At 31.6% G+C, this 15,172-nt stretch overlaps 1 protein-coding gene across 1 annotated transcript in view; it reads left to right on the top strand.

Moving 5' to 3' along the window:
- Positions 1 to 15,172, top strand: part of LOC131936443 (uncharacterized) — a 53,725-nt gene that overhangs the window by 31,719 nt on the left and 6,834 nt on the right. The window contains exons 29-49 of the mRNA XM_059293469.1: positions 375 to 535; positions 1,081 to 1,224; positions 1,450 to 1,552; positions 2,017 to 2,138; positions 2,759 to 2,861; positions 3,542 to 3,691; positions 4,230 to 4,399; positions 4,656 to 4,816; positions 5,215 to 5,378; positions 5,976 to 6,134; positions 7,896 to 8,018; positions 8,450 to 8,575; positions 9,165 to 9,297; positions 9,673 to 9,865; positions 10,764 to 10,937; positions 11,327 to 11,497; positions 12,201 to 12,387; positions 12,829 to 13,031; positions 13,743 to 13,923; positions 14,469 to 14,573; positions 14,889 to 15,014. Coding sequence (XP_059149452.1) covers positions 375 to 535; positions 1,081 to 1,224; positions 1,450 to 1,552; positions 2,017 to 2,138; positions 2,759 to 2,861; positions 3,542 to 3,691; positions 4,230 to 4,399; positions 4,656 to 4,816; positions 5,215 to 5,378; positions 5,976 to 6,134; positions 7,896 to 8,018; positions 8,450 to 8,575; positions 9,165 to 9,297; positions 9,673 to 9,865; positions 10,764 to 10,937; positions 11,327 to 11,497; positions 12,201 to 12,387; positions 12,829 to 13,031; positions 13,743 to 13,923; positions 14,469 to 14,573; positions 14,889 to 15,014 — 3,159 coding nt within the window. The remainder of the gene's footprint in view (positions 1 to 374; positions 536 to 1,080; positions 1,225 to 1,449; positions 1,553 to 2,016; positions 2,139 to 2,758; positions 2,862 to 3,541; positions 3,692 to 4,229; positions 4,400 to 4,655; positions 4,817 to 5,214; positions 5,379 to 5,975; positions 6,135 to 7,895; positions 8,019 to 8,449; positions 8,576 to 9,164; positions 9,298 to 9,672; positions 9,866 to 10,763; positions 10,938 to 11,326; positions 11,498 to 12,200; positions 12,388 to 12,828; positions 13,032 to 13,742; positions 13,924 to 14,468; positions 14,574 to 14,888; positions 15,015 to 15,172) is intronic.

Raw genomic sequence — 15,172 nt, 5'->3', positions numbered from 1 at the left:
AAAAAATTTTAAAAAACCAATTACATACAAGTGGATGTTGGATATTAATGATTTTAAAACATTTTTACAAAAAAGTGGTTACAAATATCCTCTAGGATGAAATAATTATAGACCTTCTTTTTTAAATACATATACTCAAAAGTGATTGTACAGATAAAATCTGAATTAGAAAAAAAAAATCACTAGGTTTATCGATTAAATATATGTGTGATTAAATTTGTTGTTATCTAATTAATGACTAAGACATAATTTAAATGATAACTGGAACCTTTAATAATATTTAAGTGAAACAGACTCCAACTGAAAATCATTTATCATTTAAAAACTCAATTGTTCACATTTTACCCATGTGTTATAATAAATATTTTTTTCAGATCTTAAGAAAGATTGCCAGGAAATCATGGACACACCCTCCAGAAACATTGGTTTAGTCAGTGGAAAGAAGTTTGCTATTGATGCAGATGGCACAGGTTTTGTGGCACCTTTCCAGGTCAACTGTGAGTTCAACGACACCGAGAAAATTGGCACTACTGAGGTATGAAAGGTGGCTCCATAAAAAACACGTTTGACAATTTTTAATTTACAGATTGTATACACAATCATTGTTTACTAAACTAAATACATATACGTTGTTAAAGATAATAAGTGGGTCAAGTAAGGTCAGATGGTGGAGCTTACGACTGCTTACCCAAAAATCTCAAGTCTGTATTTCAGTCACAAGTCTGTAGGACGTACTTAAGTTCACCCAGCTCTGATGGGTACCTGGCTCATGTTAGGGATAGATATGCAGCTTGGCATAGTGCTGACCACACAATTCCCTGTATGCTGAGGTCATTGATCAAATTAATTTTACTTTATCTGCACCATGTTTCTTGGGCACAACTATGAACAGTTGACAAAATTAATAAGTATTATTAGATAAAAATGTATTACACTATTACATATTATTGTCATTAAACATTAATAAAGAAATGTATATTTAAATTTTGAGTTGAATGAAATTATTATATTTTAAAAACGTTTAGCATTTCACCTGAACGAAATATGTAATTTTGTACTATTGCAATCCCACACCTACAGGTACCCCTGTTAAGCAACTACAGTGGCCCTATCTCTGTGACAAACAAAGAAGAACCAGGCAAATTTGAGATCCCAATTTTGTATGATGGTGTTACACCTGAGCAGGCCAACACACTCACACAGAATGAACCTTTCTGCTGGCAGGTAAACTCCACTAGTGATTGGTCTTTTTTTTTCAATCAATAAAGAATAACATTATAATCATATTGTAATCCGTACAGTATTTCTGCCTTTAAGAAATTTTCTTGTAATTAAGAAAATATTTATGGAACTAATGCTATTAACAATAACAATAATATTAAATTATTAATTTTTATGTCTGTTATAATACTATAGCCTTTTATTATATTTTAATGTTTGTTTTTATAGGGAATGAGCTACAGTTGCTCAGTATCTCCAATTAAAAATACCAATCCCCCCAGCACATTCTATACACTCTACAATGGTAAAGTTTCTGATGGCTTTGGCACTGGTTAGTTCTCTTATTATTTTGGTTTCATTTAAAATACAATTTTGTCTTTATTTATGTTCTCAAAAAATCTATTTTATATGTTAGTGTAAAACATGATATAATCATAGTGAGTGTTTGATACATGAAACTGTACAACTAACTAATGATCTTCAAAAATCAATATTTTAAAAAATATAATTGTGTACATTTAGCTTGTATTAGTAGGTCTATATCATTTTAACAAGTAATTTATTCAAAAGTTTAAAATTATCTCTTCTGCAAGCAATATTGCCTGTTTTTGTACCAATGTGTGGCCAGATTTTTAAATTTTAAAATTTTTGTTAAAATACTGAAAAAAGAAAAGCTGATATTAATCAGTTAAAATTGAAATTTCTCATCCATCTGCCTATACAAAATACTAAAAAGATAAAAAAAATTAAAAGTTTTGATAAAGATCTAATGAACTGATATTGTTTCACCTCCAGCAAGCAACATCTCTCTGCCAGGGTGTGCCTGCACCATGACAGGCACCTGTGAACCAGGATACTCATGTCACTGTGATGCAGTTGGCAAGATGACAATGGACCAGGGTGTAGTTACAGATAGGGTTAGTAAAAATGTTGTTAGAATATAATAGCATAGGCCCACATTCATTTTAAGATATTTAATAAATTTTTTTTGCAACCCACTATTTTAAGAGGTTATTCAAAAACATGTTTAATAAACTACAAGTCAAAAGCGTAGCTGTTTAAGTAGAAGTTTCTTTCAAATATTTAAATGATTGAATGTACTCACTTGAAAAGATTCCAATTTTTTAGAATGTAAAAAAATAATTTTTTAGAATGTAAAAAAATAATTTTTTAGAATGTAAAAAAATGTAAAAAAAAATTTACTTGAAAAGATTCAAACTTTTTAGAATGTAAAATAATATTTTATTTAAAATGTAAAATAAAAAAACTATTTATTTTAAATTTTATGTAACACTAGCCTTAAAGAGAAATATTTTATTTATTAAAATCTTAAGTCTACTATTTTATATCTATTTTTTATATCAATAATGTTACATCTTAATTAATTTATAAAATGAACACTTCAACTGAAACATTAACTGTAACATTCAAAGGATTATCTTTTTTCTTTTCAGTTTATTTTTTTCTGTAAAAATTAAACTTTATTAATCTACCACTTAATTGGTTCATTTAAAAATTAAACCTTTTATTCTACCAGCAATATCTGCCCATTACTTCATTCAAAGTGGGAGGTCAGGTCAGAAATGTTTCTAATGCCTCAGTCCAGGTCACCCCTCTCAGATGTGCCAAGGTGCCCTTAGGTAGGTCAAGGTTACACCACACTCAGGCTATTAGGTCAAGGTTACACCACATTCAGGCTAGTAGGTCAAGGTTTCACCACATTCAGGCTGGTTACTATAGCAACAGCTCTGCATAAGGGACTTGATAAATGAACTAATTGCCTTACACATCACTATATTAAAGTTTATCAGCCAACTCATTAAAGCAACTAATTATAACACATGCTAATGATTGTTTGGTGATCTGTTTATATTTTAAATTCATTTTACAATAGCACCTAAAATATTTCTGTTTTGTATTTCACTTTAGAATTAGAAGCCTATAGTTATCTGTTCCAAAATTGGCCAAATTCTGACCAAATTCATTATATAACCTACTTAGTATATTATACTAAAAGTAAATCTTGTATTTTGTTTTGCAAAAGAAGTATTATTTAATCAAAATTTCATCTGTTGTGTTGGTGAAGCTCTTTAAATTGCAAAATAACTGCTATAACTGGTTTAATTCATCCATCTGATGTTTAATAAGCAACCAAGGCATCACTAATAAAAGTCTGAAGTTTGTTATTGTTTGTTTCTGTTACTATCCTTGTTATTATTTGATTGTGTTACTCTTCTTGTTATTATTTGTTTATGTTACTCACCTTGCTATTGTTTGAATGCACCTCACAAAAGTCACATATTTGTTCTGTGTTCACCAGATCCGCCCAGAGACTGCCATGATGCTCTGCTAATGAAGTCAAAATTTGGCATAAACTACAACACCAACTCTGAGTACTACATCAGCCCTGATCCAAGGACAGTTCCTGGTCTTCTGGTGTATTGTGACTTTACCATTCTTCCAGGAAAAGGTACACAAACTAAATACTTGCCTCATTGTTTTTCAACTTATTAAATTTCTTTGGAGAATGTTTATAATACTGTCCTTGATTGAAATTTGGTGTATGATATAGTATAAATACAGAGCAAACAATTTATAAAGTGTAAAATTGTATATGATTAACATTAAACATTTTAAGACCATTACATTAATAATTACTTAATATTAAAAAAATTTGGCTTTTGGTTGTCTTTTAACTCATAGCTCCATGTCACTTTTTATCATTTTAATAATCATTTTAGTTTTGATAAGAAATGTCTACTCTAGTTAATTTCTGGAATGTTTTGCAAAAAAAACTTAAATGAAATAAACAATAACCTTATTCATTAAATCTGGTCACCTCAGAAATTTATTGTGATTAAAAACTTAAATGAAATAAATATGATTTATTGCATTTTTATCTATTCTTTCTAAAACTGAACATGCATAAGAAATTTCATAATTAACCAAAACAAACTATATCTAGTATAATTTAAATTTTTATTGATAAAAAATGTGATCCTTGTAAGGTGTCACCATTATCAACACAAAGAACACAACAGACAAACCAATCAACAACAACCCTGACCACCCAAATGAAGTGCCATACTACGGACCTACAGACGAGCAACTCAAGGCCATTGTAACAAGATCAGGCTACTGTTACCAAGCTGTCAAGTTCAGCTGTATTGGTAGCACTGTATGTGGAATTTTGGTTTTAGGATTTAGTTATGGGAAACAATAAATATAGTTTAAGAATTTACTTTTATATGCACAGATTAAATGAACAGATAAACTCTACTTCCTCTAATCTATGGTCTGTCAGGTTTTGAGTGGAAGTGTAAAAAACTTGACTTGGAATTGGCCTTTCAATTTCTTAAGATGTGTAGTCTATTAAATCTGGAGCTAAATCTAAGCTTTCTAGGGATAAGATATGGAAACTATTTTTTTTAAAGTTCCTTGGAGGTGGATCTTACTGGTTGACTGTAGGCTCTAAAGAAAAACGTCGCTTCTGGGGCGGAGGTTTACCAAGCGAAGACTTGAAGGATGGAGTCTGTGCTTGCGGTAGGGAGGAAAGCTGTGGTGGACTGGACTCATCATATGGTCAAATGAGCAGGTCAGTTTGTAATAACATTCAACGTTTGTTTACTTTTTGATTTGTTGTAAACTGATTTCATTCAGGCTCTGAAAAACCTTTGAAGTTTGTTAAGCATTGATTGATAAATATTTCTTTTCCTTAATATTTAAAAAAGGTTGTTTTTTTTTAAATGAAGGATAAAGCCAAATTAATTTATATTTTATCTCAACCATAAAATATTTATAAAAGTGTTGGCATGACATTATAGTAATGCAATGGGCAATGTTTTTTTTCCCCAATTTTCACGCTATTTGGGTAATTGCTACTAAACAGAATAGTATCCCACATAGGGCTTAAAGTGAGGACTAGGATTAGGCTAGTAAATAGGTTAAATCATGCTTTTCTGACATATTACAAATAAATCCTAACTTTTCAAGGCGCTGTAACTGTGACGTGGCAGATGACAAACGCCGTTCAGATGCTGGAATCATCAGCCAGAAGTCCTTGCTGCCAATCAGCCAGCTGTGGATTGCTCGTTACGCCAAATTTAACTCTGTCAACATTACAGTTGGTCCTTTGTATTGTTCACCAGAGCCAATGAGTAAGTTGGTTATTCTTGTAATTGAGATTTTTTCAAAGTATTTTTTTTACCACTTGGATATTGTGAATCCTGTTAGGTTCTTAGTGAAATATAATAACAGATTTAGTTTTAGGACTGTGGTAGGACTTAGGGCAGGGGTTATGGATAGGGTTAGTATTGATATTGGCAAGTTATATAAGAAGTTTTTACAACAATGAACTCATTGCCCCTATTTAAAGATTATTCTATTGTCCAATTTTCAGACACTAGTTTTAAAAACACTAACACTTATAATGTAGCCAACTGTATTATGTCTAAATACATGCTAAAATTGAATCAACCCTTAACTGTTTTGATTATCAGTCATAATATTAAAGTTTTACTAACTGTTTTCATTTTATTTAACAAGAGATAATAATAAAATTGTGTGGCATGTATTTTACTTATTTTCTCTTATTAATTAGCCTACTCCCAGACATTGTTGTTTTTGCATAGTCTTATAACAATTTTTATAGTCTTATTTGTAAAATCTATCTTCCTGCTTTTGTATTTTAATTGCATAGCTTGAAAAAAGATTCTATAAACTGTATCAAATTTTATTTAAAATCTTTATTAAAGAGTTTAACGAATGCAAGCTGGGTTTCAATGACTGCCATGAAAAGGCTGAATGTGTTGACCAGGATGAGGGCTACATCTGCAAGTGCATGGAAGGGTGGAGAGGAAAGGGGGTTGTCTGGGCCAGCCGAGATGCAAGAGCCAATGGCAGAGAATGTATTGGTGAGTTAGTTTAGCAAGGTAGAAATGAAGTATTATTGGTGCATTGCATGCTTCTAAACCCTCTTTGTGGTGAGTTAGTTAAAACTTGATTTAAGGCTTTTCTGTTGTCATAAATCTGGAACATAGACCCATTAACGTTCAATAACATTTTTTAATTTTTAATTAATAAATAAGCATTTATAAATTTTTGTGAAATAGGTTTCTTTTATTTTATTCTAGCATATTATTAGATCTGCAGAAAACAAACTTGATTAACCCGTTTATTTACGGAATTAGGTTCTGAATGAAAGTTTTTCTTAAACAATGTGTTATCATATTGCTTTTGGCACATTTAAAGCATATGTCAAAGGAAATTTTGTTTAAATAATTTTTAATGGATCAAACAGATATTGGTACTTATAAGTAGCATCAGGAATGTAGGACATTTTTTCCAAATTTTTTTTTACAAAACTGAAACAAAGGATACAATTTATTAACTAATAACATGGCAATCATTATAGCAATCATTTTTTGTAATTTTCACACATAAATAAAGCATAAAAGTATATTTAGATTACGATTTTTTCTGGACTTTTTTTTTTTTTTTTTTTGCTCCCTCATTGTTGTCTGTGGTCTTTCTGGTGTAGCAACGGTTGTCAGACTGAACATGCTATTGCTGGAAGCTTCCAATAACTATTACAATGAGCCGCATAAACAAACATTGCCTAGTCATTCAGTACACAATTACTAGTAGTACTAGTTTAATTGTAGCCTACTAGAATGTTATTACAAGTCTACACTGCGGTGTAAAAATCATCAATAGAAGTGAGCTCAATGTGTTTAGGATAGCCATAGTGGCCTACTGTTTTCTGTTTACTGATTAAAATGTACCATATTGATCTATACTATATGCAAAAGTATGGACTATTACTAGTCTACAGGTATACATTACGTAAATTCTAGTTATTGTACACAAGACAGTTTATTGCAGTAATTATAACTAACAAATTAAATCTTACTACTAGAACTAGGCTTTGGTATACAAATAAAGTATACTAAACCTAGTAAACGAGCCTGCAACTGCTACCTTTATTCTTGTTATTCTTTTACTACTAGAATTCAACATGTAATTACAATATTTCTTAGGTAAACCATATGCTATTCTTCTTATAAATGTGTAATTATCATTTTTTGAGTACATTTTGATAATTAATTATGAAAATAATATTTATGTTACTCCACATAAAAAATCTGCCATTTCCTAGAAATCCAAAAAAATGACTGTGCGCCCTGACTGTACTTGTAAGTCCACTTGTAAACATCGATCGAATACAAAGACAATTTGATTAAAATTGTATAACTAGAAGCTAAACGCGTTTGCCTGACTATTGAAATTGCCAATAAAAAATATTTGGGGTTGAAAACTTGAAAAATAAGGTAAAACAAGGGAATTCAGGAACATGTGTGAGAACTGTTCAGAACAATTGTGAACTACCAATACAACAAGACATTGAAAATGCGGCACATTCGAAATTTTCAAAAAACACTTGATCCCTCCAACTACCAGCGATCCAGGGGAGATAATACTATTAATTACATCAATAATTTTTAAAATTTGTATTAAATTAAAAATAATACAGGCACTTAATTAAAGTGGTACTTATAAGTACCGTCAGTAGATAAAGGGTTAACTGCATTTCAAATTTTTTTTTTTTAATTTTGTCATAGCAGCTAATTTAGAAGTTAAAATCTCTAATGTATTTATATTATTCTCTTGACTAGATGATAATGAATGTATTGCATTCAGCCCTTGCCCATACAATGCCAACTGCACTAACACACCAGGCGACTTCTACTGCACCTGTAAAGAAGGCTACAGACAAACTGGCAAAACAGAATGTGAAGGTATTTTATTAATTTGCTAAATCTGGCTAATGTTTGCAGCATTAGGCTCACAGTGGGATATAAATCTTGGACTACTACAACCCATTGCATGTCTGGTGTCCAAAACATGGGATAGTTCATATAATGTCATCCTGTTAAAATTATATAACAATGGATTTAACAGTAGCCTAATGATAGTGGATTAAGTAGGCCTACATCAATAAATGTTTAATCTTTGCAATTATTTCCTTTAAACTTTGTTTCTTTATTGGTTAAACTGTAATTTTAAATGATGGAATTGTCTGCTTATTCACCATCAGCAAATTCTGATCAATTCAGAGGCATAGCGACACTTCCTGGCGCCCTGCAACAAACTCTTAATTTGGCGCATTATCTATTTTTTGACATTGATGAGTGACTTAATGATAACCACATTAGTTATGTATTTTTAGACATTGATGAGTGCCTTAATGATAACCTCAACAACTGTGATGACAACGCACGCTGTGAGAACCTTGATGGAAGTTTCAGGTGTATTTGTAATAAGGGCTTTAGAGGAGATGGTGTCACTTGCGTGCGTAAGTAACATTTACTTCACGTCTAGCCTGTCATCTTAACAAAAATTGTAACTGAAGTGGTAGTTGCAATGTCAAACATACTAGTGTAGCAACAGTTATCACAGTGTGTCACAGAAATCATATTATTAAATGAAAATATACTATTTAGGACAGACCATGAACTATTATAAATGTTTATAACATTTACTTAGTGTCTTCCATCATACATAAGTTAACTAAAATTATAACAAGTAGTAGTTACTATGCTAAACTTTTTTATCTAAATCAACAGTCATAACAAAGTGTTACAGATATCACAGAATTAAATGAACATTTACTAGATAGCACAGACTATTAAATATAAATAACATTTAATTAATGCCAATCATTATATAAAGTTTACAAAAACAACCTATTGTATCACAAATTATTGCAGTATATGAACTAAAGAAAGCTACATTATTTGCTTTCTCTAAAGAAAGTGCTGAGGTGTGATCAGTTTATTTCAAGTTTTAGTTAGATTTATAGTTAAGAAGATTTATTTGTGTAATACTTCCACACACACTCTACATTATTTAAGTATGAAAAAAGTATTTGCTTTTATTAACAGCTGTTGGACAGTGTGCCTGCTTTGGTGACACTCACTGCAACACTTATGATGGCAAATGGCTAGACTTCCAGAGCCAGTGTACCACCACCATGTCCAGAGATGGCTGCAATGATGGGGAAACCCCCACCTTTAAGTCAGTACAAAAACTTTCTTCTTTACCAGTTAAATCTCATGTAGCCAGATTTTTTGGCAATTTTTATGTTAAATCATACAAAAAATGTGTTGTTTTTCAATTTGCTGTTTTCTCTTATTCCTATATAAGCCAGAATAAGTATCCTATTATTTAAACTCGGATAACACTGGAATTTCTGAATTATATTTAATTGGTAGAGCAGTGAATTGTTAATTAGTAAAAGTCACCCTTTTGGATTTGATGGTCCATAGGGCAGATAAAGTATAGTTCAACTGTTTTTTGACCATTGCATATCAAGGAATAATTTAAGTAAATTATAGTCTGTTGTTTTTTTTTCAATGTATAATAACATTTCTATATCAACCTTTAATCTAGTGTTCAAATAGTTCAGTGGAAAAAGGACAACATCAATCCTGGATACTTCTCATGGATTAAAAGTGTTAAAATCCTGATCTTTGGCCATGAAATAATCTTGGACCAAGATAAGCGTGCATTTGTGGATGGAATTTTAACCAAACAATACTCTGACCAAAATATGTTCAGTGTCACCATTGTGAACTCCAAAGTGGTAAGTTTTCTGTGTTTTTGTTGTTTTTTTTATTTTGGAGATTTGTTGTATTGTGTTTTATTGTGCTCTGTTTTTTATTAATATTTTGATGATAATAAAAACTAACATTTCAACAGTTTTAACATAAAACTAACATTTTTTATTACAAACTTTGAAAGGCCTGTATTCTGTTTTGATTTGATGCATCTATCATTTATCTCAGTCTAGCTCTAGATGTAATAACCTTTTACCAGCTCTAGCTTAACTTGCATGGTATACCTATCCTTTAGACCAATAATGTAATTTTTAATAGTTGGCTGCTAATTAGAAAAAAGTCTAAAGCCCACTTTACCTCCTTAGTTTAACTGGTTTTTTATTTTATTTTATTACTATATTTTACTGTATTTTATTACCAGGCACCTAAAAAATCTATTTTAAACACTCTTAACATATATACTTATAAATAACTTTTAAATTTATATATTCTTTATGTAATATTATTTTCATCTGACCTATTTTAAAACATTTTTATTATATTGAATTAGCCTTTTGCAAACAAGAAAATATATTGTTTTAATGACTTGATGTATCTGTTTTATAGCTAATATTTCTTTTTAAAATTTCTCTTTTTGTTCAGTGTTCTAATCTAAATCAGCATTTTCTTCATGCTATTTCCTTTATCTGAAAGAAAACTCAATATTTTTTGTGTTGTTTATATGTCTCATAATCAAAAAAGAATTATTTTTTTCTAATTAGACCAAAAGCAAATAAAGATTTTTTTAAAATATGGACTTAGTAGTGCAGTTACAATTGAATGCATTCTTTCTGATAATTTTTTATTTTTTCAATAAGTCATTAAGTAGCTTTTGAAAAACTAACTTTATTTTGTTTATTAATAAATATTCAAATTTCAACCCAGAAATTCCAAAGTATCCAAGGAATTGAGGTCTACTGGGACTGGAAGGACACAGTGGAAATAGGTGTAGCCGAAGGATCCCTGAACAAAACCTGTGGTCTATGTGGCAACTACAACAACAACCCTCAGGACGATTTAGTGCAGGGTCCTGCTTGTCCAGACACCAAAGGAAAATTGGTTAGTTGTGTTTTTACATCTCCTTTTTTTTTTAAACATAGACTTTCTGGAGAGCACAAAGCTTTATAAAATAGCTAAAAAACAACACTTAATTTTCTTACCCAGCTTAACACATAAATTCACATAACCTTATTACTATAAAATAAGAAAAGAACTTTTTTGAAGTAACCAAACATTTTGAAATAAAATCTGTTTTTGAAAAGTGAAAACAAGCCACAATATTTTGTGAATCTAAATTAAAAAATGCTTAACTTTATTTTAGTTTCACTTAAATAGTAGTTGTAATAATTTGGAGGAGATAAAATAATTGATGAGTGATCTGCTTTTTTAAGTGGCTTCTTGCCTTTCTTTGTCACGTCTTGTCTTATAAATATTTTATTTTGACCTAGACAACCAACGAGCACCGTTTTGGTATCTCATGGACCGTCCCAGATCCTAAACAAACCGAATGTGTTGTGGACTGCAACTTTGCACCTCCAGTGGATGAATGCACTTTCCCAATGCCTGTGGTGAAGAAAGAATGTAACAAAATTATGAACAGCACAACATCACCATTTAAGGTAATATAAAACTTTAAGAGGATTACTGTAAGTAGTGGTAGGTCAAAGGTCACTTCACTGTTCTCACAGGTTAATTTGTACACAATTAATTTTGGGTCACACTTTTTAAAAAGTTAAGCTCTCCTTTCTGACTTGAAGATCCTTAGGGCAAATAAAGTAGTTTGTGTTTCAGCATATATTACTCGATTGTTTCATATTTTCCTTTTTAGTTCTCTTGTATTTCTGTTTAAGTTGAATGAATGGCAGAGTTACCGTTAGAGTTTATGAATGGTAACTCAAGTCTTTAACTCATCTCACAACTTTGATATTTAAAGCTGGTATTGTGTTAATTAAGCCACACTACAGATATACTTATGGGGTGGTGTGGTTAAATTTTTGCTAACCCAAAAGTCTCAAGTTCTGGTCCCTGTTCATATCCCTGAGTCCACCCAGCTCTGATGGGTACCTGATCCATGTTAGGGAAAAAAGGTGGCTTGGCACACTATCCCTTCATATGGTGAGGCCACAGAAACTCTTATTCACCTACGTTGTGGGCCGCCATGTCCGAAAGGCAACTTTACTTACAGATGTACCCTAATTAGCCTGCCATCTGGTTTATAAAGGTTACTTTTATTTCTGCTGGTAAGAAAAACATGTTAAAATGTGTTTATAAATTGATTGGCTAAATTAATGTGCCAATAAAATTTTGTTTTGGCACCAACAGAATTGCTGGAAACTAAAGAGCATGGATGACCTGGCTCGTATGACCAAAAGTTGCGAGTTTGATCTGTGCCATGATGACAACCTGGATGAGGCAGTCTGCAGGTTTGCCAAGGTCGTGAGTGAGGACTGCATCAACAATGAGAAGGTTGAGATCACAGGCTGGAAGAAGAACATCACAGCTTGTGGAAGTAGGTTCTAAACCCACCTTTACCCACCTCACTAATGGCACCATCATAATATGTGGAAGTAGATTCTAATCCAAGTTCTAGCAACATTGACAGCAAGTTATTATTACAATGCAAAGTGTCAGCCCACATACAGAATTGCTCCTGTCTTTACTTGTACTATATTTTGTACAATTGTCTACCATTAGCATTGAAATAACACTCTGTCAATATAGCTATTTTCGTAGCGCTGCCTGCTTCCAAAATGTCTATATATTCAATCCAAGTTCTATCCACCTCACAAACTTCTGTATCATAATTTGAGAAATTTGGTTGTGATCTAAGTTTTACCCACCACAAAAAATTTCTCTTTCAAAGTCATCTGAAAATAAAACCAAGCACATAATTTTCATACATTAAATAAATTCTTGAAAATTTTTAGTGTGTTTATCTTTTTTCTTCCAGAACCAACATGCAAGAACAACATGATCTACAAAGACTGCGGCACAGAAGAGCAGGAAACCTGTGTGAGTGTCAATAACAACCTAGTCAAAGACACCATTGTCTGCATTGAAGGCTGTTTCTGTCCTTCTGGCCTGGTTATGGAAGATGACCGATGTATCAAACGTGAGGAGTGCGGCTGTTATCGTAACAATGGGTACATGGCTGTAAGTTGACTACATTCTCAGTAATATTTAATAATTAATTACAGCTATATATGTCGCATCCATGCCTAACACCATCTCAAATGATAAATTACTTGGAGAGATGGAAATGGAAGTTTCCAAATTAAATTAAAGAAGAAGATGCAGTGGATGGAACATGTCCTAAGTGAATATTGAAGACATTACAGTAATGGCGCTAAACTGGACGCCTCAAGGAAAAAGAAAGCAGGGAAGGCCAAGGGAGACGTAGAGGTGCACAGCAGAGAAGCTGCTGGCAGAGGCAGGACTGTCATGGGGGACTGCCAAGAAAACTGCCTGTAACTGACAAAAGCAGAGGGAGCTTTCTGTGATGGCCCCATGTGTCTTGGGCACAAAAAGGAAGAGATGATAATGTTGTGTCCATAATAAACCACAATACCCCACTTTATTTACACTGCTTACAATTTTGGCTAATTTGCTATATATTTTTATTATATATGTTGTTTTTTTTTTATTTTAAATTAATCATTTTATGATAAGTTGTTATGTGAATTTTCATAGAGCATTTTCTTGGATCATTTGAGATAAAAAAAAGTAGCTGTTTTTAAAAAAAAGCCAAATAATAATTCACATTGTCACTAAAACAGATGAGCTCTACATCACCTGTAATATGGCTCTTATGTTCTGAAAGCATACATCACTCACATATTCTAACTGCTGTTTTGTTTTCACCAGATGGGTGACATTCTTTACCTCCCCGACTGTTCAGGTTCAATTACCTGCCTTGGCAAAAACACCACCAAAGTTACCCCAGCAGGCTGTGAAGAGAATGAGGAGTGTCGTATTCAAGATGGTGTCACAGGCTGCTACTGTAAGGAGGGTTACCTCATAAAGGAAGGCAGTGACAAGTGTGAACGTAAGTTTCTAACAATAAAACAATTTAAAATTATTCCCTTTGTCAGGATTTTAAACAGTTCATTTACTGACCTTATAGTTATTTACAAATTTAAATTGAATTTTTTTTTCTAATTTTAATTTCACTTCATCTTCCTTACCGGCCGAAAGGTCCAAAAGTATAACTTTATTGAAGTAATCATATTCTTTTTTTGTGTAAACACAGTAGGTCTTATAATATAGCCTTCCAGCCCTTGGGATATTAACTGAATTAAAATAATTTTTTTCTTTAAAAGCAATTGTCTAACAAAACTATTTATTTCTGGGAAAATATTATACAATATGTAAACTTTTTATACTATTATTAATTTTTTATACTAATATTAATATTTCTTTTTCTAAACAAATCTGAAGTTTAAAAAACTAGTTTTTTTTTTAACCTACAGTTTTAATTTAGGCCCACATACCCTTTGTTTAAAGAATACATTTTTTATAGTACCAAATTATTTTGTTTTGTTTAAAAATGGGGAGCACAAAATAATACTTTTAACAAATCTGTCTTGTCAGCTGATATATGTACTGGTGTTGTTTGTGAAATTGCTAACATGGAGTGTAAAAATGGAACCTGTGTTTGCAAGATGGGATACATTGGAGACTGCAATCAGTGTGAAGGTGAGGTTAAAAGAATTAACTACAACATTTAAAGGGAATTGAAGAGAAAATTTCAACTCTAGATTTTAACAAGTAGATTATAACAATGACAAATAACAGCAGAAGATGATAATGTTTTTTATTTTAATTAAGGTTTGGCCTGTTATTTAAATTGTGATTGGTTCATATCTTGCCAGGTATGCTTATTTTCTGTAAGCTTGAAAATGAAAACTAATTTCTTCTCAATAGAATTAACTCCTTAAAAAGTCATCTATAGGATGGTTTAGATTTTCCAATATTGTAAAATGAAAATACTTTATGACTCTTAACTTGCAGACATTGATGAATGTGCCACTGGCCAGGACAACTGCACTATGATTGGCCAAACTTGTATCAACCTTGATGGAGGCTTTGCTTGTGGCTGTAAAGAGGGCTTTGTCCTCAATGGAAAAGTCTGCAAAGGTATGTGTTATAGCTGAACTAGGTAGATGTCTTAATACATGGTAGAAATTCTTCTGAGATAAGTATGCATGAGTAAGATAGACGTAAGTCTGGTTTTCTCATATAACTAATTTTTCGACAAGGGATTTTTAAATCCACTCTAAATACTCCAAATTTTT

The sequence above is a fragment of the Physella acuta genome, unplaced genomic scaffold (genome assembly GCF_028476545.2).
Source record: "Physella acuta isolate Inbredline_101_S28 unplaced genomic scaffold, ASM2847654v3 ptg000005l, whole genome shotgun sequence".
In the NCBI taxonomy this organism is placed as follows: domain Eukaryota; kingdom Metazoa; phylum Mollusca; class Gastropoda; family Physidae; genus Physella; species Physella acuta.
This window is presented reverse-complemented; position numbering and strand designations above follow the sequence as displayed.